This window comes from Haliotis asinina, chromosome 3 (genome assembly GCF_037392515.1).
Source record: "Haliotis asinina isolate JCU_RB_2024 chromosome 3, JCU_Hal_asi_v2, whole genome shotgun sequence".
Taxonomy (NCBI): Eukaryota; Metazoa; Mollusca; class Gastropoda; order Lepetellida; family Haliotidae; genus Haliotis; species Haliotis asinina.
Genome location: NC_090282.1, coordinates 17,299,310 through 17,326,173, shown reverse-complemented (window position 1 = coordinate 17,326,173; position 26,864 = coordinate 17,299,310). Strand labels below are relative to the sequence as shown.

Genomic DNA, 26,864 nt, shown 5'->3' with positions numbered 1-26,864 from the left:
ATTGCAAACTATATGCAGTTATTTACTAAAACGCATGTGTAAAGAGCCTCGTTTTGGTGTAAAATATTGTTCAGAATTCGCCAAGTTCCACAGATTTCATTTAGTAAACTCATGACAATAATTTTTTCACCGTTACGAATCAGATTCACAGATTCGCATGTGTAGACAGTACCTTTAAGCAGCATGGAAAACTTTGCAAAATTTAGTTTAGAACTAGAAGTAAGTGATTATATTACTGTTGAGAGTCCACAATGTTAATGAGAAGTACGTAAGTCACAGTCACCATCTTAATACTTCAATACATGCTTCATACTCCTCTTATAAAAAGTGGATATTGTTTTAAGTAATGCCCAAACATAACTGAAGCAAGAAATATGAGGCATCTTAACAAGTTCACTTGAAGAGACCTCCTATGGAGGTGACAACATATGTAGAACCGTGGGATGTTCACTGTGATTTGGGCATGGAGTGCCTCGGTCCACTCATCCATCAAATAGCCACTGGGGTCTTCCAGAATCAGTGATTTTGACATTGAAATAACATCACAAGTCATGTTTTCTAAATCACTTTATTTTCATTATGATAATGTAAAACAGCTGATATACTTGTAAATGGATAACAATATATATTGGTATCAAAAATCAATACTCAATTTCTGACAATTTATTAAAAGCATGTAGAAAAAGTGCATGTACTCAAAGAAAACAACCAAAGCATGTTGTATCAATCACTCTTTGAGTTGTACTGAGGGTCGATTCCATACTGGTGGAAATTCTTCAGCAGAGGGAGGACTTTCTCTGGGAAAAGACTGGGGAAACAAAAATAGCACATCAATAACATTATATAACACACAGTCGCAATACTTTCTCTATCATATGTTGATTGTATATTTAACATCACTTACATATTATTCCAACTTTTCTTAAACTTATTTATATATTTCGAAAAAAAAACATCTAACCACACAGTGGTTCCAAAATCCCATCGCCCGACACGCGGGACAAGTCAGTTTTCATTTAGGGGAAATCAAATAATGGTATCTTACTTGTCCATGGACTATTAGATCATTTCTGCTAAGAGTTTCATACTGCAAACCAACTTGGATTTCATTTCATATCTGCTCAAAATGTAGTTATTAAATTTTGCAATGATAATAAACTAGGGTTATCCATCTTGGTTATATATCCCTTTTTGATAAATAGTCCAGTAAACATTAACACTAAATAACATTTATTCTTTCATAATGTCATCATCATGAAAATCAGGGCCAGTGGAAAATTAGTCAGGACAAGCTACTTTCTTCAAGTCACTTGCCCTGTGGCTCAATACCTGAGTGAAACTCCTTGTTAATGATACTTCAGTGTATATGTTTACTGTACAACTGATGATTTCATAGCGTGCAGATCAATGAAGATCCAGGTTAGCACCAATCTTCAGTAACCCACGCTTGTCATAAGTGGTGACTAACGATATCGAGTGGTCAGGCCTGCTGACTTGGTTAACACATCATATACTAATTACATAGATTGATGCTCATGCTGTTGACCACTAGAATGTCTGGTCCGGACTAGATTATTTACAGACACTACAGAACTGGAATATTGCTGAGTGTGGAATAAAACTATTCTAACCCACTCACTCATACAGTCTGTGACATCATGCAATGTTTCACAATTTGTTGACACCAGTGAGATCACAGTTTTAAGAATGTTGTGGTGATGCTCTCTGCGCTAAGTATTATATGTCATGCTGAAAAGGTGTCCAAATCAGCTATTTGTACGACATGTTAGGTCAGTGTTCTGGTAATATGTCAGTCAATCCTATATTCTGCTAAAATGGTGTCCCAATCAGCTATTTGTACGATACGTCAATGTATCGTCAATATGTCAGTCAGTTGCATTCAGTAACACAACAGACACAAAAGTGTACGTACGCGGCAGTCCTCAGCTGCACCCACATCTTTCGTGGCACATACACCTCCTTCTCCCCTCGCAACATCCCATCAATGGCTGTAACGGCCGTCTCCTTTGGTGTCAAAATTGGGTCAAACCTGAGCCAGACGAAGACAGACAACATATAAGCACATATTTATAATGACAGCATTTTGGGTTGTGATCTTCCCAAACTAATCCCAGTGATGCCAAGACACCCGAGTCATGAGGCATGTTACTCTTAGGGTCTGAACTGAATGAAAGAAAACCCAGGTCTTTCTATATATGCTATATGCTGAGTAATTCTTGGAGTTACTGAAACGCATGAAGGCATAATTGATTCACATGGATTTTTTCTTTAGATTAAAAAATATACTCAGTACATGGCCTCTGTATTCTAACACAGGTAACCCGTGAAGATCTGGGTTAGAATTGCTCTTCAGCAACCCATGCTTGTCATCAGAGGTAACTAACAGGATGAGTTGTTTCAAAGGCATTTAGAAGTTGGTGGAATCAAACTAAAAATGCTTTATGGTTCAACTTCTTTATTATACAATAATAAAGCCACAGTTATCATAGACACTCCAGAATTCACACAGCTAACAGACAAGACCCTGAAAGACCCCACAACTTACAAACCTCTAAAGAAAGACTCTACTGCCAAACTAGAGAGACAGCTAAAGAAAACTCTGAAGACCCTGCATACCGACCAAGAAATCAGTGATTCCATATTCAACCACCTCAATCCCAACAACTCCCAACCGCCATATGCCCGTGCCACTGTCAAAATACATAAGAACCCTGCAAAGACTAGAATCCTTGTGTGCTCCAGAGGATCTGTATACTACAACACGGCCTAACATCTATCCCGCATCCTAGCCCCACTGGGAAAAACTGGCAGCTCCTTTGTGAAAGATTCAGCATCCCTGGTACAGCAACTGAGAAACATCTCTACCAGACCTAGACACCAAACTCACAGCCCAAAGCATTGTCGATCTCCTAAGTAAATGCTTCAAGACTTCATATTTCAATAGGAATGGCCAGCTCTACCAACAGATCCATGGATTGCCAATGGTATCCCCTCTATCACCACTAGTGACAGAAATAAACATGATTGCCTTTGAAGAAACTGCCCTGAAAATTGCATCATTCACCCCAAAGCATTGGTTTCGCAAAGTAGATGATGTCCTAGCCCTCCTGGACGACAACCAAGATCCAGAGGACCTGCTGCAACACTTGAATTCCCAACACCCAAGAATTCAGTTTACAATGGAAGAAGAGACACACCAACAGCTTCCCTTCCTGGACATTCTTCTCCACTGACGCCAACAATCCATAGCCACCAGTGTTTAACGTAAACCAACACATACGGATCAGTACATTCATCACCAGTCCAACCATCATCCCCAGATCAAGAGAGGCATAGTAGCTACCCTGGCACGAAGAGCAAAAGCGGTCTGCAGTGCTGGGAGCCTACACAGCGAATTAAAACACCTAAAATCAACCTTCCAAGACCTTAACGAGTACCCACCCCATCTAGTCAGCAACACGATCACCAAGACCCTGAAAGAAACTCCCAAGTCAACTAAACCAGAACCTTCCCCCATCAGAATTAACATACCATACCATGGCCGGATAAGTCATCACATCAGCCGTCTCATCAAGAAAACAACAGGTATAGACATCACCTTCCGTAGCGACACCAACCTGAAAACACTACTATCAGCTAATGGACGTGGGCCAACAACACCTAAATGCAACAATCCAGCAGGATGCATCTACCAGATCCAATGTGGTTGTAAAGAGACATATTTTGGAGAAACTGGTCGACTACTGGCTGTCAGGTTAAAAGAACACAAAACATCAGTTCAAAATTTGGATCAGAAGTCTGCTGTATGTGAACACATCATGCACAACCCCAATCACAAGATTGTTTGGGAGTCTCTCATTCGTACGTTCATACAAAATGAACTTGGTCTGGATAGCAAGGATATCAAATTCAAGCGGGTGCACAGAATAGGTGCAAAACGTGCCCCTAACCAGGGTAGTCCATCAAGACCTCGCCCAATGATTGCTAAATTTTTATACACCCGCGACAGGGATGCTGTCAAATGCTGTGGGTACAAATTGAAAAACAAGCAGTATGGTATTATTGAACAATTCCCAGAGGAAATTAGCACATATCGTCGAGAGGTTTCAATGCCGTTATTCCGTACCGCAAAGGCTCAAGGTAAACGCGCGTCTTTGGTCGTTGATAAACTTTATGTAGATGGAAATTTACAAAACCCACCTGTGCTTCCCCCCTATCGTGCCCCTCCATGTTCAAACCGGATGTTTACTCGCGGTAACCCGGCAACTCGACCGGAAGTGTAGGGATGGCAAGGTAGAAACGACACATGCCAGGACGGGGCGAACTCACACGGGGTTGCTTTCGAATCAACCAGGGATATCAACGGAACAATTGATAAAGCAGTATGTCACGAACACGTTTCATCTCATGTTTTCAGCTATGAACTGTCGTTCAAGAACAGTCCCAGTGAACTTGATAGCGGCGACTCAAGTACTATGAATCCGACGGGTCGCACCCCAGAACTACCACGTGGGTGGCATGATGGAGAGTCTTGTCCACTGGGTACACAAACTAACATTTCTTGCGAAACTGTTCCATCTGAAAATGAGCACTCACAATTATTTATCAATAAACCAGGTCAAATTAGCGTTCTAAGTGTAAACGTTCGTGGACTGAGAAATTTTCCAGAATTTTTGGAACTTGTAAATAATTTTAACTTTGTTGCTCTTCAAGAAACTAAAACAGATGTATTTGATGATATTGAAATTGATGGCTACAAACTGTTTTTGAAGCACAGAGCCCTGGGTGAGAAACGCTCAGGGGGTATTGGTCTAGCAGTTAAAGACTGTTTCTCCAAATATATCTCTTTAGCGGATTTTGATTCAGAATATATTCTATGTTTTAACATATCCAAGGTAGCTTTTAACAGCAAAAATGATATTATGATTGGCATCGTGTACCTCCCCCCTGAAGGATCCAAGTACGCCACTACTGACATGTTCAATCAGTTAGAACGGGCACTGTTATACTTGTATTCTCAATCTGAAATTGTCGTTCTTACTGGCGACTTTAATGCCCATACTGGAACATTGTGTGATTATTTAAGTTCAGATAAACATTTGTTAGAAGAGTTAAATATAGACACTGATGAAATGTCACATGACTTAGATCCTGAAATTTAGAAGAGCTTCACATGCCGCTAAAGCGATACTCGTATGACAGAAATAGAATTAATAATTTACGGACATAAACTGATTGATATCTGCAAAAATTTCACTTTGTTCATATGTAACGGTAGAATGAATAAAGATGCAAGGTTAGGAAAAGTTACTTGTAAGAACTCAAGCACTGTTGATTATGTCATATGTTCTAATAGATGTTTACCATATATTAGGAGCTTTGAAATTGTTGATTTTTCCCCTCTCTATTCAGATGCACACTGTCCTATAGCATTCTCGTTATCAAACATGAATAGCAGATTGCATACTAAGGCATCTAAATCATTTACTGATAAACCTGTAATTACATCGATGAAACCAAAAAGATATGACTCTTGACCAATACAGGAGCAATACTGATATTACCCAAATAAACGAGATAAGCACATTATTAAATGAAGTGGCTGCTGACAATATGAAGGTAATGAATTAGTAAACAAAGCAACCGTGGTTTTCTCAGATGTTTTCACAAACACAGCTAGGAATACGTTCGGCATACGTCCTTCTCGTCCATCTAATTATACTTGTAATTATAAGAACAGTAAATGTAACAAACCCTGGTTTGGAAAAGAATGTATTCAGAAACGTAGACACTACCATAAAGCTAGAAAGAAATATCGAAAACACAGGAATGATGCAAATCATATCTACTACCGCCATGCAGCTAAGGAGTATAAAAAATGTATGAACAAATATATGAATAGATACAAGTGTAAACTAGCCACCGAAATTCGAAATAAACAGAAGAAGAAGAACAGAAGAAGGGAATACTGGAAATTACTGCATAAACGGAAACTGACTCATAATGATTCTTCCCCTAGTATCAAGGAGTTATATGAATACTTTAAGAACATTAACGCACAAGGGTGTAATGATACAGTCTCTGAACATATTACTGATACGGATGTACACATAGACTGCTCAACTCTTAATGCTGCCATAACACAGAAGGAAATCTCTGATGTAGTGTCACAACTAAAAAGAAACAAAGCATCAGGTGAAGATCTTATAGAAAATGATTACATGATTGACTCCATAGATTTATTTCTCCCATTCCTAGAAAATCTTTTTAATGTTGTATTGGACACAGGAGAAGTTCCAGAATCATGGTTAATTGGAGTCATCAAACCCATCTACAAAGGTAAAGGTGACTCACGTGATCCGAGTTCATATAAACCTATTACAATCTTAAGCTGTCTTTGAAAACTTTTTACTAGCATACATAACTGTAGATTATCCAGATTCTTAGATACCAATTCTTTATTATCACCTTGTCAAGCCGGATTTCGTAAAGGTTACTCTACGATCGACAATATGTTTGTTCTAAACTCAGTCATTGAATTTCTAAAACATAATAAGTACAAGCTGTACTGTGCTTTCATTGACTTTTCTAAAGCATTCGATAATGTCTGGAGAGTTGGTCTTTGGTCAAAAATGTTATCTTATGGTATTCAGGGAAAGTTTTTTACATTAGTTCAAAATATGTACTCTAACATCAAATCAAGTATAGAGTTTAACTATGAAAAATCGGCATCTTTTCCAAGTTTCTCGGGGGTCCGACAGGGAGAAAATCTCTCTCCTTTATTGTTCTCTATTTTCATAAATGATTTAGAATTATGGTTAAAAACAATTGATTGTAATGGCATTGATATATGCATTAATAACTATGATATGAATGTAATCTACATACAGCTTCTGGTACTTTCATATGCAGACGACACCATACTATTTGCTATCTCAGCAGCATCCCTGCAAAGGTCCCTGGACCAGTTTCATGGGTATTGCCAGATGTGGAGACTGACTGTAAATAGTGATAAAACTAAAGTTTTATTTTTGGAAGTGGGAAGTGTAGAGTAAATAAGCTATCATTTCATTATGGCACAAATGAAATTGAAATAGTAGATAATTATAACTACCTGGGGTTTAATTTTCACAAAAATAGAAAGGTTTCCTTCGGTATTAATGTACTAGCAACACAGGCAAAAAAATGTATCTTTTTGTTGTTGAAAATGGCAAGAAATAATGACTTACCACTAGACTGTGTACTTAAAGCGTCTGATATGATTTTACCTATCATGTCGTATAGCTCTGAATTTTGGGGCCATGGTGAAATTGATATACTTGAAACCGTACATACAAAAATTTTTACAACTGGCCTCAGGTCTCAGAATGTCTACACCAAATTACTTCTTATATGGTGAATTCGGAAGATGTCCTATCAGTATCCATGTATCTAAAAGAATTATTAGTTATTGGCATAAACTTACTACGACCATGTCCCAATCCAAATTATCGCAGATAATCTATAATCTCATGTCACTAGATAGTGTTGTAACTAATCATTCCCATCCTTGGCTTAACTTTGTTGAAAATATCTTGAACTCATGCGGACTTAGCAATGTGTAAATGTTCCCTAGTAATTTTAGTCGAAAATGGTTGTTGAATATGGTAGAATGCAGATTAAGAGATAATTTTTTTCAAGATTGAAGGAATAAAATAGAAATGAGCTCTAAGGGACAATATTATAAATATATTAAAACTCTACCTTCAATTGAAGCCTTTCTATTATTGCCCAAACATATTTATTTTCCATTATTAAAATTCAGAACTTCCAATCATTGGCTACCAATTGAAACCGGGCGCTGGAATAAAATTCCAAGAGAAAATAGAACCTGTAAATTATGTGACTCCCCAGCAATTGCAGATGAGTTTCTCTATATTTTTTGCTGTCCTGCCTTTAACGAATCTAGAAAAAAATTAATACCTACCAAATTATTGAAACACTCAAACATTGTATTGTATAAAATTTTGTTTACTTGTTTAGATTTTACTGTACAAAAAAACTTAGCAAAGTTTGCGAATGCTATCTCTTCTGCTATAAGAACTGTTAGGTAACAGACATGTCATATCATCAAGTGATTAGTTATAATATACTGTCATACTCTGCCGCCATTTTGACTGTATGTAAAGATTGAAGTGTTTACCATGTATTCTCATACCACCATTGGTGGTCTTTGGAGAATAAATGAAGTTGAAGTTGAAGTTGACAACACCAGGACATTAGTTAGGAACGCCAATGACTTAAAAAAACGGAAGCTCCTAAAAGCCATTGCAATAAAGTGGAACAAGCCCTCAATCAACAGAGACAGTGGTGTTTACCTACCAAATGCATGGAACCACCTTATCCTCAGTGACTAACCTTTATCCAAACATCTTTACCTGTAACTCGTTAACCTCATCAATACAAGCCTGCACACCAATTAGTTGAAGCCTGTACATAAGTTGAGGCCTGTACATCCATCAATCGAAGCCTGCAGATCAATCAATAGAAACCTGTATATCTTGTTACCCATTGTTATTGGTCTACTGTTATGTGTATATATACTACATCCCTTTAGTTTTACCCTCACTTCACCTGAAGAAGAGACTAGGAACTGTCTCGGAACGTTGTGACCTTGTGTAATAAAGACATTGAACCATAAAGCATTCTTAGTTTGAACTAACAGGACGGGCTGGTCAGGCTCGCTGACTTTGGTGACACGTCATCACATCCCAAATGCGTAGACTGATGCTTATGCTACTGATCACTTGATACATACTGTACCATTATCAGTGTATGGGGTTATCATATAGTGACAAATGTACCAAATGCATACCCGGTACATATTTTAACAATGTTATCAAGATGTATCTCCTACAGTTACCAGCATATGGAGATACGTATCATAGAGTCAACAGTGCACTGAGATACGTATCATGGTCAGTGTTTCTTGAAAGGTATCCTTCAAGGACAAATACATCATATCAAAGCTATTCATATCGCAGCAACCCTACTTAAACAAATTATATGGTCACAGAGCTCTGAATTACGAGTACAAGCATGAACCAAAAGAATTCTTCCAACCTGCTCTTTGGGTATTTACATAGTCCTGTGTCAACAAAAAACGGACAGACCACAGTGGTCTGCACCCCCGGCTTCCCCAGACGGTCAATCTCCTCCCTCAGGGCTTCTGTGAAGCCAAACACAGCATACTTGGATGAGCTGGAAACAGGAAGAATTAATAGGTAGGAGGGTCAGGGAGTGAATGATTGTTGCCAGATGCCTCATGAAAAATCTTAGAGCTATCTGCAGTATGTGTTAGTGGGTGAAAGGGAGGGAGAGAGGAGCATGCTTCTGTGTTGTTATGAACTTGTATTTTGGTAAAGAATTACCAGTTACACAGGTCATAGGCATATATAAAAATAATAATAATAACATGTCCTTTTATATAGTGCCAAACTCCACAACAGCTCTGCTGATAGTGTTAACAACAACAACGCATTATTGAAGTCCATTATATATAATTTTTGGAGGAGAAAGGTTTTGAGACGATGCTTGAAGTTTTCAAGGGATGAAGACAGCTTAAGTTCATCAGGGAGGGAATTCAGTTTGGCAGATGCCATGTTCTGGCAGGACTTGTAGTCAGATGCTTTAAGGTTTCACTTTGGTACACAGCGCAGACACCTATGCTAACATGGTGAAAGCCACAACTCTCACTTTAACATCAAAAATGATAGGGGACACACATCCTTAAACCAAACTCTTATTGAGTTATTCTTTAACAACAGATTAGATTCATAAACTCACACAAGTGTCTTAAATCATAATGAAAATGTTACATAAGTCGTCACTTTATCCATAAATGCATCCATATCATGGTGCCATCTCAAAAACGCACCAGATAACTACAACAAGGTATTGCATCTGACAAAAGGGCTTACATAGGATTCTAAACCAGATGCCATTAGCAGACAAAAGGGGAAATAATCATATTACTGCTCAAAACTGGGATGGCTCTATTATCTTTATTCAGGTGATGTTGGCACCAGGTAACCTGTGTTGGTTATTTAAGATGGTAATGTACCATGTGGTCAGACTTGTGACAATGCTGATTGCAGGCCATTGAAATCCAACAGCGTCAACCATTATTATGATAACCAATAACCGAAATGTCTCATGACATTAGCTTTGTTTAAAGTTTGGAACAATGGGAAAACTTCGAAACCCAACAAATGTACACCTGACATTAAACCATGTCTCACCTGTAATCAACCAGAAATGCTGTTCCAGACTTAGCAGATGATGAGGCAATGTTCATGATGATTCCCTGGTTGGCCTCTAGCATGGAAGGCAGGAACTCACGAACAGTCTGTAACAAAACAGTGAGAATGACACATGCTGTACACAAGGGAGATAACTCAAACCCAGCACTCACCATGACATGGAAGTCAGGAACTCACGAACAGTCGCAGCAAAACGGCCAGAATGACAGATGCTATACAAAGGGGCAGATAACTCATACCCAGCACTCACTCTGGTGCTTCCTAAACTGTAATTTCTCTATCACAACTGACACTTAGAGTGCACCTTTGACTGTTTTGCTTGTTCGGTGTTTAACTTAAATGACAATCCAGCAATGTCCCAGGTACATGAAGGTGGTCTTTAGTCTAAATAATCAAGTATGAACCAAACAAGCCAGTGACTGACATCATGCGCATGTATCTGCATAATAGGGATACAATGACATCTATCAAGTCTGGCCATCCAATCAGTCACTCCTAACAAAAAACATGAGTTGATGAACGCCAATTACAGCCCTCCTTCGACTTCACATGTAAATGGATCGCTGGATAATACTACTGCCAACACAGACATGGTTGTTGTGGTGCTTGTCCAATTCTTACCCAGAAATGAGCCAAGGTGTTCACTTCAAATGTACGACGGATATGCTTCTCCTGCATGTCGAGAACCGGTCCACCGTATAGGATACCCGCATTGTTGACCAAGATGTCCGCGTTGCCCACCTCCCTCCTCACACGGTCAGCAATGGTGTGTACGTCATCAGTTGAGGTGACGTCACAGATGTAGGTGTGGACTGTGGCACCAATACGACGGACTTCGTCAGCTGTACCTTCATTGCTCTCCTGTAAGTTGCACAGATGCAAAACATCTTTGGATATATACAGTCTTTTGAATCAAATGGGTTGGGTTGGGTTGGGTTGGGTTGCGGTTCGGTGAGGTCAGGTCAGGTCAGGAAAAGCAATGGCATCCGATAGTTTATTCTAGTTTTCCCACTTAAAAATAATAGGGTCAGCACCAGAATTTAAGGGTCAGTCAGATAACTGGAACCAAAACATTTTCTTTTTTATGACAGCATGTCAAGTTAGTGTGGCAGAAGAGAATAAAGTGATGTACATCAAAGAGGTTGGCCATACTGATGAATACAAATAAAATGCTGACAAACAGAAAATATAATAAAATAAAGAAATATAATTGAACTCGACCACTCTATCAAACCAAGAGAAATGTGGCACCTTAAAAACTGGCCAACCGTGGCGGTGTGAGAGTGTACATGAAGTACAACTTCCCAATAAACTGCAAAATTAATGAGTTGATTGTACCCATTTAAAGGAGAAGAACACTCTAACTTTAAAATAATGAAATATGGATCAGCATTGTCTTCACATATTCAAAATTTGCTTATCACGTTTATAATGGACTACAATCTTGATTCATGTGTCTTGAATTCAGCTCTTTTCTGGTAGCACCTGTTGATATGCCAGTTATCTGAGGATTGAGAAGCATAAAAACAGACATCATCACAGTTTGAGAGACTTCATATAGAGCATCAGCAACCTAACAACCCAGCGACCTAACCAAATGAGAATAGAGACATCCACACAGTTTGAGGGATAGCAAGTTGAAATGTGCGACCAAACTAATACAAAACCCGGCTATTTTTCTGTGTATAGATATGTCTCCTACTGAAATGAAACTACAGACATCATCACAGTTTACAGTGTTACAGAAATCTATAACAAAGAGCTCTACACTTGCCCCATAACTTGCACTCCACCTGGTGCTCTCACTCATAGAATAGTGCCAAATACAAGACAAACCAGTCGGGAGTACATCAAGTACATATATCTGCAGTATCAGTACTGACAACAACTCCAGTTTTGCTGTTTTCCTTGTCGGCCTGGAAATAATTTTTTTCTCCACTTACAAATATCCTGGCATGATAAATCTGAGATTAGGACTAGGGTCCATTGCAGAAATTAACCTCATCACTTATATGTTCACATCTCCCATATCTTAACATAGACATATGACATTTGTAGCGTTCTAAGTCTGTTATAATTCAACAAAGTACCCAAGTCTCCAGAACAGTTTAACTTCCTTGAGTGACATTTGGAAGTAAGTGTGATTAAGTTAGGATGACAATGTTGCTGAAACAGTGAAAGTAATTTCTAGAAAATACTTATATAAGGAAGACATTTATCATGTATGATGTGCATGTAAATATAACTATATAGTATAATATGTTTCTCTTATGTACGAGTCACCATATTCGCATAACCCAGCTGCAAGAAACAAAGAAAAACCTTCAGGCATTGTCTACCACATTCATTGGCTCGTACAAAGGAGAAGCATCCCGGTCCCTCAACGTATGAATCAAGGAACATCAGAGTTAGAGTCAGAGTAAGAAGTTGTATATCCATAAAAAGTCTCCATCCTCATGTAAAGGGACGTTGATAACGTGGAACGTTCTTGAACATGATAGGAAAGCCGAAAGGTCCCCACGAATGTAAGGATCCAACTTCGAGGAGGCATGTCAGGTCAGTAAAGCAGTCTTGTTGCCAGTCTGGGCCAATTAAGACTATTGTGGGCTGTGCAGGGTATATCTAAAGGCAGCTGCACAAGTGACAGTAACGTGTGACAGCACACGTCTCACCTTGTTGATATCCCACAGTATGAGCGACGCTCCGAGGCGGGCAAACTCCAGTGACAGTTCCCGGCCAATGCCGTGGCCAGCACCTGTGATCAGCACTTTCTTCCCGCGGATATCTTGTCTAGGGGGTGGCACGATCAGTCTGTAAAAAGCCTCCAAATACAAATAGATAATTTTCAACAACAGCGAAAGCGTTTCTCCTAGGGAAGCTTTCATATTTTCGGGTCAACGTACACACGTTTTGACTGGTACCACTATTGAGTTGCGCGTATTACTATTATCAGTAGACTAGACCGAGTCCAGCTCCGAACAGTGTCTTCTTTTCAGAGCGTTGAAGGAAAATGGCTGTCAAGAACGCTGAAATGGAGTTCGATATGGCGCAATGCATAAACTCAGCAACACTGCTTCTACTATAAAGCAGTGTAAGGAACTTAGGTACAAGGTACGTTTCCGCTTCCGTGACCACTACACGTGTGGATGGCATCTCGTTTACAAACGAACATTACGGTCATAATATGGGGAAAGTAAAGAAAATGCGTCGATCAGAAGGAGGAGAGGGCGACCTAGCACAACAGTACATGGAGGACACGAGCATAAAACAAAAAAGTAGAGCAAAAGTTCGACCAAGGAAAGAGGAAGACGAAGAGGTTGGCAATTATCCCGATAGTAGTTCAAGTTCAAATTGTTGAGCAAGTCCACTGGCACTATGGTGGCCGCGAGCACACTTTTCCTTGTCATTGTTTTCTATGAGTTACTACGCCTCAAATGAATTTTGGGGCCCAGTCACCTTTGGTAACATTAGCATTCACGTAAAACAAAAACTGTAAACAAGTCAGCTGAGAATTTGTGAATGAAAATGACATGTACATTTTTACATTGAAAACACTGCTACCAGAAAATATTTGCTTGATCAGTGACTTCAAAATTTATATTATTTGAGATAAAGCAATTTGAGGATGTAGATCCCATGTATCCTATCTATAATGATTATGTAATCATTGAAAGGGTTTCAACAACAGAAACAAACATTCATCAAAGCCTTGGTGTGACTTACCACTGTTTACCGATTACCAGGGAGCCTATATAGAGGGGGAGAAGAAACTCCTCGAAAAGCCGCTGAACGTATGTCTCGGGTCGTTACGTAACCAGTGTAGCCAATATGGTGGCAGTGCAGTATTTAAGATTGAGCCCAGTTTATTTTCAACAGCTGATTAAAGGGGCACTGATACGGAGCAATTTCCGTGGACTGGTGTAAACTTTTGTTATTGTTTTTCTCCCGTGCGTACCCGGATGATATCCCAGAATTCGTGACTGGTTCGTGACCTCTGCTGCGCATTCCGTAAGCGCAATTGATAGTTTAATTATAGACAGATCAACTTAGGTGAAGTCATTTTTACTTCATAACAAATGTATTATGAAAACAAATGAAACACTTTGGAGGTTAATCATCTGCCAGTGGTAGAAATGGTAAAAAACTATTAGGACGGAAAAATAACGAAGCCAATGTACGTCTCTATATTTTGTCTCATAACCCTAATTGGTTTATTGTCATATTTGTATGATTCTGAAAATTAATAAAAGAACACACGATCTGCTTATACTCATAGTAAATTTCTAACATAACAGCAACATTTATACATTGTATAGATGGCCAATGTGGATCCTATTTCACACACATACGCGATCTAGTGTGTGTTTTCTGTCATACAGATTCTGCTGAATGCTACAACAAATAAATTAAAACAAAATGCAAATAATGAATGTAAAACAGACTAATTTTATAGCAACAATGTCAGGCTACTACCTTGTTCAGGAATGTATCCATCAATATCCACGTAAAAAAATCGTATTCCATTCATCTGTAGCTGGTAAGTAATCCTGCTCTGTGTCGCGTGTCTTACAACTGTCTCATTTGCGAAAAAGTAACACATCGTTTCACGTCTTTCGGTGGTGAAAACCAGATAAACCTCTGATTGGTCTCCCAAGATAGCACACCTGGCAACTAATTGTATGATGTCCACTATTCTAAGTAATTTAGTTAACCAATGATGAGCAATCAATCAATCATCGCAAGGTTGGTTAATTCTTTGAAGGGAGGATGTTGTTTTTGCACTCACTCTTTACGACAGGGTGTAGTCATCTACACACACTGCCTTTTGACAAATCCGCTAGAAGATAAAAGTAATTAATCAATCAGTGTGTTATCGGTTAATCCTTTGATCGATGTTTTTGTAACTCAGCTGATAAACCCTCTTGCATCACTTACATGCACATATTACATAACAGACAATACATTTGCCATTACAGACCTTAATTTATAATGTTGAGAATTTACTCCAGACAGGAGAAATGCCAAATGGGAACCTTTGTTGAGTAACCGAGGTGGTGTTACTACAATTATACCTGTTATAAATTCATTAATTGACCATCCAGAGAATGATGACAAATAACACGTGTAGGTTTACACCATCAAACGCGAGTTACAGCAAGGAAGATGTAATCTCTGTGTCCCATGCAGCCTGAAAACACTTATGGGCCGAAACTGTTTTGAGGATACCAACGGAATTACTTTACATAAGGAATACACACAGGCATTTGCTGTGTACTTGGGTAAATAGGTGAAATAAGGGTTTTTACGTAAGAAAATTTTCAGATTTCTCTACCAAACGCAAAGTCATCGTTTTTTGTTTACGAATTCAAATAAATCAACTGTGTGTTTTTATTATCATAGATAATAAGCCATTGTAGCTACCATAGCTACCAACATTTACGTATGATATTTGCTATCACAGCTGAACCAACACTCAAAACTACCTATATATATAAAGCTTTGCAATCTTCCGTACTGGAACAAATGGCTTGCTACGTGTCTGTAGACATCATATTTTCATGTAACATGATTAAATATCGAGGTTAAAAACACAGAAATAGGATCAAATTGGATCAGTAACTATACCATCCAAGCATCCGAAAAGAATTACACTGCTAGGATATTTGGTTACGATCAGACAAGGAATACCATGGATATTTTTAAACAAATGGCATATGATGGGCATCCGGCCTCCTGACTGTTAAGGTGTAGAAATTCTGCTAATATGGACAGGAGCCCAGTTCCTTTGTCCGTCACGGTCGAAGGAGCGGGCGCTGACCAATTTGCGGTTTGGTTTCGTTATTCGACCGTTGGCGAGAAACATTATTCGCTCCGCATCAGTGCCCCTTTAAGTTCGCTGAGTGTTGTAACAACTGAAATCCAACATGTAGAAGATAAGGTAACTATTTTGTCACTTCAGGTTAAGTCATATAATTGGTATTAGTGTCCGTATTAGGACAGTAGATTTGTAGTAAAGTTTCAAGTCGCTATGTTATAGCTCACTGGCTTCTATTCTCGATTCACCAGGAAGATAGACTAAATTGTGCTGATAAAAACCTCTTTCACACATTCATTTAATTTTTAGGAGGAGAACATACCTTTAGTTGAAAGGTATTTGCAAGTAATAGTGACAGTTTCATGACTTAAAAATTGTTAGGGTGTAATTGAAGTGTGTGAAAAATATTACATTTTGCCATTGAAATGCTATATGCCGTTGTTTGAGTATTCCTAGTTACTTCCTCAAAAACATCTTTCACATACACCTTTAATGCATATGAGGGGAATATAATATCAGATGAAATGTGTTTGCAAGTAATAGTGATAGTTTCATAATGTAAAAAAGAATGTTAGGGTGCATTTGAGGTGTGTGAAAAATGTGACACATCGCCGATCTGCTCTGATCCGCCAATGAAATACTATACCCTGCAGTTTGAGTGTTTCTAGTTATTACTTCAAAAACATCTTTCACATACACCTTTAATTCTTATGAGGGGAATATACTATCAGGTGCAATGTGTTTGCAAGTAATAGTGATAGTTCCATAATCTAAAACAAAATGTTAGGGTGTATTTGAGGTGTGAGAAAAATTTGACATATTGCCGATCTGATCTGATTCGTCATTGATGCCTGAGGGTTATAGTTCCATAATTTCTTTCTTTCTTGTTATCTTATCATTTGACAAAACTGGACAGGTGTTTTAGAGCGCTTTGTGAGAGTTTTACACTTTATTTTTGAGGGCAGTGTGACAGTGTCAGTTAATATTTTGTTAATGTCCATTCCATTCCCCTCATAAATTAATTATTAATGTAAACAAAAATGTTTCAAAGTAGATTTTTTAAAAGGACAGCTGATGTTAACACATGTTCTCGCGATACTTTTGCGTTCTTCAAAATGTGTTGGGAGGGAAGGCCGCGGTGTATCATTTATTCTTTCATTCATTCACATATGTACTTATTTCTTTTATTCTTTTTCTTTATTTCCTTCTTTCATTCACATAATTCTTGCTCTTAAATTCTTACTATAATTCATTCATCCATTGTAAAATTCCGACTGATACAGTAAACTGGCTGAAGTTCTGTTAAACCAGGGATAATCTACAACGTATACTCTATATAGACTCCCTGGTTAAGCACAACCGAAGTTGCACAGGGAACGAGCTAAGTCACTGCTTGTGTTGGAGCATGACGAGGCACACGTTAATTAGTACAAATGGTAAAGAAAGCAAGCGAGTGACCTATCCCTGTTGTAGAGTATCCCTGCAGATTACATATAACCAATTTCCACAGAATAAGGTTGTAACACTAGAAACTGGCATTGAGGTAGTTATTGTCACTGACATGGTCTTTGCCCTTTGTAAACATGGTAAAACATATAAAACCTAACAACTTCAACACACCAAGTTCATTTCAGAACAAATTCAGCAATAGTCTCTGCCATTACCCCTCGTCAACTTTACACACATTCCCAACCAATGGATGAAGGTACAAAATGAGACCTAGATTACAATTATCATTGCCATTAGCCAAGAGCCGCAATGCAGATCATGGCTCTTTGCTACATTGCCATATGTGTACAATATGTGATGGACATTTCTGGTGATCCCACCATGATATTGCTAGAGTATTGCCAAAAGCGGAGTAAAACCAAACTCACTAAATTATCAATATGCATAATATTAGTTTCCTCTGTCTTATGTGTGGTGATGTATTTAATTGTTTTCTTCAGTTTGTTGATGAAAAACTGTCAAAAAAGATTTTGGCACAAGCTCGAGCACAGCAAGAGGAATTGGAGGAGGAATTTGGGCCACAGAAGTAAGGAAATGCTTTTGTTTTTCTTTCTGAAACAGAAACTTGCAGATTCTTCCTGTGTGTCAAATGTACAGGAGACTTGTCTATGGTCATTATTAGGAGTGCTGTTAGCATGATCTTTGTAAATAAACATTGGTGTGTTTTCATCATGTACGTTAAGCATATTAGTATCACTACTATGGCACATCTAGACTACCAAAAAAAAGTATAAGACTCAGGTTTTATTCTCCACGTTGGTAATTTCTTTGTGAAGCCAGTATGTGTTGTGCAATTGAACAACTGATAAGTTAGTAGAATTTTTGAGAATGTATTTTTTTCTTTCTGTAGTATTATAATGGAGTAACTCTTAATATGCGTACTTCCCAACATGTAATCATGATAGTAGGCTGGACATGTACAAAATAATTGGTAGTCATCTTCAGTTACATTCAGATTACACATTTTACATATCATCTGTTCTTCTATTAATCCTAAATATCTACCAGATTATACTGCAGAATTGCGTAAGACTTATTCTGAATTTTCTTAGGTTTAACACAGACAGGTACTGTTTTTATGAATAGATTGTTTTATCATTTTATAATGAAACATTTGCCAGATAGAGATAAATTTCCATTCCAGTTTTGTTGCTATATACTGCTGAATTACATATATTAATTTTTACCAGGATATTTCCTACGAGCATATAAATGAACTTTTCCTAAGGCATCAGACGCTCTGGTTCCCCAGATTTCAGCGCCATACTAAAGGATAGGACATACTTTAGCATCAAAAAAGAGTTGTATTATAGGTCACCTTGTGTTTTTATATATTTCATGATGCCCATTAACTATCTTTTTACCTTGCAATAAGGCTGGAATTGTATAAATGGACCATGAAAGATGGTTTGTAAAATTAACTCCTAAATATTATGAGAATTACTTGTGTCAATAACATTGCTTTTGCAATACCATTTTTCACCTTTCGCCTATTTTCCACCATTTTTGAAAACAACTATTTTGGTTTTAGTTTTATTGACAGTCAAAAGTATAATCATAATAATTTTCTAATTCAATTTTTGTAAACCACCTATCGTACATGATACCGTGATGGGGAAAACCAAAAACAGGCTTCATATGTACCCATGGGGGCAATTGAACCCAGGACTTCGGCATGGAGAGCTAACACTTTGACCACAAGGCCACCCCACTGCCCCATGACATTTGTAAAACAATCTTGACTGGACTTGACACATTGCCCAGCTGATACATGATCTACTTAGGTCTTTATCATATTGTTTTCGTTTCTGACATCTTCAGTGAACTTGGCGGGACACTTTATGAATATGTCCAGATGTACTGGGTCATATTGATAAATGGACCTAATGCAAGAGAATGGCACATAATTGGCCCATATTAAGTCAGGCTCAGTTTACTGTCATGATTTACAACAGGAAGAAAGCTGGTCCCAAAACTGTGAGTCTTGGTCCAGGTCCGTCCCATGGTGCATCAGACTCAGAAGATGACCTTGGATCAGAAGATGAAGAACACTATGAACCAATTGTAAGTGGAATTGTCACTCCTTACAGCCTCACAAATGAAGAAAACAGTTGCAAATATTAATTTCGAACAATAATACTCAAATCACTGCCCCATACAAACTGTTCACTTTTCACAGTCACTGCTACATACGAAGTGTTCACAGCTCACAATCGTTGTTACATACAAAGTGTTCACTGCTCACAATCACGGCTACATACCAACTATTCACTGCTCACAATCACTGCTACATACAAAGTGTTCACTGCTCACAATCACTGCTACATACCAACTATTCACTGCTCACAATCACGGCTACATACCAACTATTCACTGCTCACAATCACGGCTACATACAAACTATTCACTGCTCACAATCACTGCTCCATACGAATTGTTCACTTTTCACAATCACTGCTCCATACAAAGTGTTCACTGCTCACAATTACTGCTACATACAAAGTGTTCACTGCTCACAATCACTGCTACATACCAACTATTCACTGCTCACAATCACGGCTACATACAAACTATTCACTGCTCACAATCACTGCTCCATACGAATTGTTCACTTTTCACAATCACTGCTACATACAAAGTGTTCACTGCTCACAATCACTGCTACATACAAACTATTCACTGCTCACAATCACTGGTACATACAAACTGTTCACTTTTCACAATCACTGCTACAAACAGTGTTTACTGCTCACAATCACTGGTACATTCAAACTATTCACTGCTCACAATCACTGCTCCATACAAACTGTTCACTTTTCACAATCACTGCTACATACAGTGTTTACTGCTCACAATCACTGCTACATACAAAGTGTTCACTGCTCACAATCACTGCTACATACAAACTGTTCAATGCTCACAATCACTGCTACATACCAACTATTCACTGCTCACAATCACGGCTACATACAAACTATTCACTGCTCACAATCACGGCTACATACAAAGTGTTCACTGCTCACAATCACTGCTACATACAAACTGTTCACTGCTCACAATCACTGCTACATACGAATTGTTCACTTTTCACAATCACTGCTACATACAAACTATTCACTGCTCACAATCACTGCTACATACAAAGTGTTCACTGCTCACAATCACTGCTACATACAAACTGTTCACTGCTCACAATCACTGCTACATACAAACTGTTCACTGCTCACAATCACGGCTACATACAAAGTGTTCACTGCTCACAATCACTGCTACATACAAACTATTCACTGCTCACAATCACTGCTCCATACGAATTGTTCACTTTTCACAATCACTGCTACATACAAACTATTCACTGCTCACAATCACTGCTACATACAAAGTGTTCACTGCTCACAATCACTGCTACATACAAAGTGTTCACTGCTCACAATCACTGCTCCATACGAATTGTTCACTTTTCACAATCACTGCTACATACCAACTATTCACTGCTCACAATCACTGCTACATACAAACTATTCACTGCTCACAATCACTGCTACATACAAAGTGTTCACTGCTCACAATCACTGCTCCATACGAATTGTTCACTTTTCACAATCACTGCTACATACCAACTATTCACTGCTCACAATCACGGCTACATACAAACTATTCACTGCTCACAATCACGGCTACATACAAAGTGTTCACTGCTCACAATCACTGCTACATACAAACTGTTCACTGCTCACAATCACTGCTACATACAAACTGTTCACTGCACACAATCACTGCTCCATACAAAGTGTATACTGCTCACAATCACTGCCACATTCAATCTATTCACTAATTACGACTACTGCAAGAAATATATTCATGCATAATAATTACATTTACAGCCACTGCTACAAACAGTTAAATCATCATAATCACAGTCCCAAAGACAACAGGTTGAAGTCAGAAATTCTACCTCATCAGTTTACTTGATGCTTGTTGTTGTGTTCCAGGAAGTTGATGCTGATGATGAGAAGGCAATGGAGATGTTCATGTCACATAATCCGCCAGTCAGACGTACTCTTGCCGACATCATCATGGAGAAGATCACTGAAAAACAAACTGAGATTAAAACACAGTTATCAGGTAACCATTGCAACAGAAATGAAACATAGATCAAAACACTTCATAATGAAATGCATGCAAGTAAGGAACATGAAGAAATTGACTCTTATAACGTGGCCAACCTTAATCATGTTGATAATATATGCCTCTGTTTTTTCGAGATCTTGGCAGTGCCAACATGACCAATCATTACTCCCGTTCTTATTATGCAAGTCAAGATCTTAGTTAGAACTGATCTTCAGTAACCGATGCTTGTCATAAGAAGTGACTAACAGAATGTCATCATGTCCCAATTGTGTAGATCGATGCTCTGGATCGATCACTGGATTTTCTGGTCCAGACTTCAGTATTTACAGGCTGCCAACATATAGATGTAACATTGCTCATTGTGGCATTAAACAACAAACATTCTCATTAACTGGTGAGAAAACAGAAGACCTTATTTGGAGAATTGAGTGATCCAACTCCTGGATGATTTGGTGCTCACTATGCACATTTGATGTATGCTATATGTGTGATGTGTGTGATACATGTGTCATGTGCTGCAGACAATGCCAGTGTTCAGATGCAGCAGCTTGATGAGAGGGTGGTCACGATGTACCAAAGTATCCGACAAATTCTGCAGAAATACAGAAGTGGGAAACTACCCAAAGCTTTCAAGATCATCCCAAGATTACGGAACTGGGAACAGGTAGGCACCATGGGGAAAAGTGATTGCTGTGATTATGTAAACATCAAATATCACTTTTTACCTTTGTTCCACATCAAGCTGACATCCTGTGATATATCTTAAAAAATTGCCCAGGGTGGTGATAAACACATCTGGATGAGTAGCCCATATAACAAGAGATATGCTTGAGTCCTCTCCCTGCCTTCCTCACACCTTCCCCTCCTCAAGTTCTATTGAAAACCTCTCAAAAGGCCTAGGTTTGATTCTCCTCTTCTGTACTTTTAGTGAAGAAGGTTCTCAGTGTCTCTTGCAGTTCTCCCTTTCTCCTCCATGTTCTAGATCCTGTACCTGACAGAGCCCGAGACCTGGTCTGCAGCCACCATGTACCAGGCCACTAGAATATTTGTGTCCAATATGAATGCCAAGATGGCTCAAAGGTAACACCTTGCTGATGTCCTGCTTACTACCAACAAAGACCGAGATAGAATCTCTCTTTAACTCTGCCTTTTACATACATAGGTTCATGCCTTTATTTTAGACAATACTGCTACTACATATGTATGTATAGACTTGAAACAAAACCTTCAGTTTCCTTCCAGTTTAGCCAGGTTGAGCATTAGGTGTTCTCTGGCCTTGAAGGTGTGCAACATGTATATTTCTCTGCACAGGTTCTTCAACCTTGTGTTGTATCCCCGGGTCAGAGATGACATAGCAGAGTACAAGAGACTGAACTTCCATCTGTACATGGTGAGATCTATATTATCAAAAGTTGTTGTCAGTAAAAGCAGACATTACCCTTTTTCATGTGTTTCAAACTTACCTGTATCTTATGAAACACACCTCACTCTTAACCACACCTCCATCAGGCACTTGCCTGACCATCCACACCTCCATGAATCACATTTCCACACACCTGCCTCCATACCTGCATCAAGCACTCTCCTCCACACATGTACCAAGCACTCTTTATTACTCCTGCATCAATTACTCTCCTCCACACCTGCATCAAGCACTCGTCTCCGCTCCTGCATCAAGCACTCTCCTCTCCACCAGCATCAAGCACTCTCCTCTACACATGTATCAAACACTCTTACTGAACCTTCACCAGGTACCTTCCATTGACTTATGCCATTGTTCCTCCAGGCTGTTCAAAAGTCCCTCTTCAAGCCAGCTGCCTTCTTCAAAGGAGTTCTCCTGCCTCTGTGTGAGGTAAGTTTATTGATATGATGATATTGTCATTGTTTAGGTCACCTAGTCCATCAAAACAATACATAGCTATTTGTATTCATATGCAAATCTTGTTAAGCTGAAAGGTCCATGTAATGGTATTGCTCTTAATCAGAAATACATCAGTCACAGCCTCCATATATGAGAATACTTATTCAGAATACTTGGCCATTTTTACATATGATGTCAGGTAGTGTTGCTTTGACTTAACTCCTTTTTGTTGTGTATAAATGTTGAGAATTATAAGGCCATGGGAATTTCACGAGTTCCAAGTCAGCTGACCATGTCTGTTATCAATAACCGAAATCTGAGTTGCAGTCTGCGATTTTAGTCATTTGTTCCAAGACATATAGTCTTATCAAATTTTGCCTCCTATCAAGTTCAGCCTCGTCTACCCAGTAGACTTGTTGAGACTTGTTGAGGTTTACAAACTTGTAACTGTACGGGACAAAAATAGTTAGTGATGTATGTAACTTTTGAAATTATGAATAATGACCTATTTGTTCATTGACACACCAATGAAATATCAATCATAAAAATACCAATATCCTAAAACTTATTCTGTCCAGTATATAAAAAAGTAAATTTTGTATCTAAATCTAACTGGTCATGTTTTTAATTAAAATAACACTACTACAGAAAGCCAGTTGTTTTAAAATATTCATGCATTCATCAGCTTTTGCTGTTTCCAGACAGCATGGATGTGTACTCCTGTACGTGTACTCCTGTACGTGTACTCCTGTACTCCTGTAGATACTCATTGTTTCCAGGTACTTTAGAATAATATCAGTATATATTCTGTTCATTTTATCGAGTCCCTTATACTGTTGTTTCCTGTTTAGTCCGGCAACTGCACCCTGAGAGAGGCTGTCATCATATCCAGTATCCTGTCCAAGAATACGATACCCATGTTGCACTCTGCTGCAGCCATGTTGAAAATTGCAGAGATGGACTACAATGGAGCCAACAGCATCTTCTTAAAGACCCTCCTAGACAAGAAGTATGCTTTGCCATACAGAGTCATTGATGCTGTTGTCCACCACTTCATTAGGCAAGTAGCAGGACAGAGATTGACACTTAATTAGGGGTTATTTTGTCGAGGTCACGATGAAGGGATAATCAAATGCAGATATACTCAGGAACAATTGAACTGGTCTGCAGCAACCCATTCTTGTCATAAGAGGCGACTAATGGGATTGGATGGTCAGACTGGCTGGCTTTGTTGCCTTATGTCCTATCCCAATTGCATGGAAGCTGAGAGCAGGCATTTCGTTTGTGACTGTTAGAGTCGGGACGATTGGTGGAGGGATAGGATGTCACGGGGTTTTGATGCTAATAAAGTCTTGACATATCATCCCCACCGGTGATGCTTGTCATATTTTCCATTTACCCTTACCATGTCCTTTCACATGTTTTCCATACATTACTCTGGAAGGACAAAACGCATTTCATAATAGCATATATGTCCATGACAAAATGAACCTTCCCAAATAGACCAATGAAGACTGAGGTAGAAGTGATCTTTAGTAATCCATGCTTTTCGCATGAGGCAGCTAGTGGGTTCAGGTGGTGAGGCTTGATGACTTGACTAACATATGTCATTGAATCCCAGATGTGTAGATCAGTGTTCAGGAGTTGATCACTGGATTGTCTGGATTGACTCGACTCTTTACAGACGTGAAACACTTCGAAACATTTTACAGTTACACTTTGTAATGAGAGAGCATTCATCACCTGGGACCACATTACAAGTGTGCAACTAACCTGTGCCCATGTTTAATGTACAGATTTGTCACAGACAAGCGAGAGCTCCCCGTGTTATGGCATCAGAGTCTGCTGACCTTCATCCAGCGCTACAAGGAAGACGTCTCCACGGAGCAGAAAGAAGCTCTCATGGAGCTGCTCCGGGTACAGACGCACCCCACCATCACAGGCGATATACGCCGGGAACTGGTACACTCTAAGTGCCGTGATACAGAGGATGCCCCCGGTCGGGCTGACATGGAGTTTGACTGATGTGATATTGACATATGGAGGGGTGGGGATGTAATTATGTATAATAAATGTTGATTTTGGAGACTGTGTCATGAAATCTTGTGTAAATATAACAGTTCTGGTGTTTTGAGTACAATTGTATCACTACGGTTACCAGGCTATGCCTCAAACACGGGTGAACTATTTGTTAGCAAATATCAATATATTGTCAAACATGATGTACACACATCCACACACACTCAAGTTGAAACATTCATACGATGGGGGAGCTTGGTAGTTAATATAAAAAGAGTTCATCACGCTGAGGTCTTGTATTAACTATATGGATGGTGTGGGTGAAACCAACATTTGGTGTCCCCAGTCATATGCAGAGAAAGTACACAGAAAAGCAATGGCTTATATACTATTCACATTTGCGTTATTTTGTGTCTGTAGAGGGATTTAATGGGTTTGGGGTTGAGTGTTGATTTTTAGCTTTGAACCTTGTCCTAAATCCTTTGACAGCCATTGCAAATATTATTTCTATCACTTTGTTGAAGAAATGTGTCGCTACAAGTTCCGTTCTAGGTTAAGTGATAGTTTGGTATTATGTTTGGTATTTTTTGTGTGTGTTTTTTTATTCTCAGAAAAAAGCGTGTACAGTGTATATAAAGAAGATATATTAAGCTGGACACATCCGAGTTATTTTTCTCTTTTCCTTTTTCTACACATAGATACAACATTCGCTCATCCAAACCATAGAAATAAAAAAATAAATTAATTCACAGTGTCCACGTTTGCTACAGAAAATTATTTATACATTGTTTCCACTCGTCATGGTATTCCTGGAACCTTGCTTTGCTGTAATATCTGATTTTTTTTAATCTTGTCTTAATAGATCAAGTCAATGCGGATAAATGTATTTAATTTGTAAGTTTACAATTATTGACATGAAAGTTAGCTATTTCCGTTCCGCGAAATGCTGCCTTGATAATGGTTTTGCCTGAGGCAAAATATATTATGTAAAACATGGACAGATACAGTGTTTGAGTAGGGTACCAATGTGAACTTGTGGCATCGTTTTTAAATATCATACCGACATGAAACTGGCAAAAGTCTAGACTACACACAGGTGACAGTGTCATTGTCTTGGAAAAACAAAGACAAAAAAAACCTTTTAAGTCCATTTCACCTCTTCGTTACTGAGGTATTTTTCAGCATCGCCATGTTGTCACTTGTGTAA

At 38.7% G+C, this 26,864-nt stretch overlaps 2 protein-coding genes across 2 annotated transcripts; one reads left to right on the top strand and one right to left on the bottom strand.

Annotated features, from left to right (window-relative positions):
- Positions 1 to 552: 552 nt before the first annotated feature.
- On the bottom strand, positions 553 to 13,336 carry LOC137277580 (17-beta-hydroxysteroid dehydrogenase 13-like). The gene is made up of 6 exons (XM_067809377.1): positions 12,995 to 13,336; positions 10,944 to 11,183; positions 10,302 to 10,408; positions 9,124 to 9,261; positions 1,934 to 2,050; positions 553 to 808 (listed from the first exon to the last, which is right to left on the bottom strand). Exons 1-6 carry the CDS (start codon positions 13,205 to 13,207, stop codon positions 724 to 726), a joined length of 900 nt encoding a protein of 299 aa, XP_067665478.1. The 5' UTR covers positions 13,208 to 13,336; the 3' UTR covers positions 553 to 723.
- LOC137277577 (bystin-like) lies at positions 13,325 to 25,724 on the top strand. Its single transcript, XM_067809374.1, has 10 exons — positions 13,325 to 13,638; positions 18,087 to 18,172; positions 19,602 to 19,710; positions 21,639 to 21,771; positions 22,299 to 22,441; positions 22,760 to 22,857; positions 23,089 to 23,167; positions 23,564 to 23,629; positions 24,490 to 24,698; positions 25,435 to 25,724. The coding sequence occupies exons 1-10, from the start codon at positions 13,507 to 13,509 to the stop codon at positions 25,661 to 25,663; spliced, it is 1,284 nt and encodes a 427-aa protein (XP_067665475.1). The 5' UTR covers positions 13,325 to 13,506; the 3' UTR covers positions 25,664 to 25,724.
- The last annotated feature ends 1,140 nt before the right edge of the window (positions 25,725 to 26,864 follow it).

Coding starts and splice junctions, on each gene's coding strand:
- LOC137277580 (XM_067809377.1), bottom strand. CDS start 13,207: ATGAAAGCTTCCCTAGGAGAAACGCTTTCGCTGTTGTTGAAAATTATC. Junction 11,184..12,994: donor TACTGTGGGATATCAACAAG/GTGAGACGTGTG, acceptor TGCAACTTACAG/GAGAGCAATGAAGGTACAGC. Junction 809..1,933: donor GTGCAGCTGAGGACTGCCGC/GTACGTACACTT, acceptor TTGTTTCCCCAG/TCTTTTCCCAGAGAAAGTCC.
- LOC137277577 (XM_067809374.1), top strand. CDS start 13,507: ATGGGGAAAGTAAAGAAAATGCGTCGATCAGAAGGAGGAGAGGGCGAC. Junction 22,442..22,759: donor GATTACGGAACTGGGAACAG/GTAGGCACCATG, acceptor TCCATGTTCTAG/ATCCTGTACCTGACAGAGCC. Junction 24,699..25,434: donor GTTGTCCACCACTTCATTAG/GCAAGTAGCAGG, acceptor TTTAATGTACAG/ATTTGTCACAGACAAGCGAG.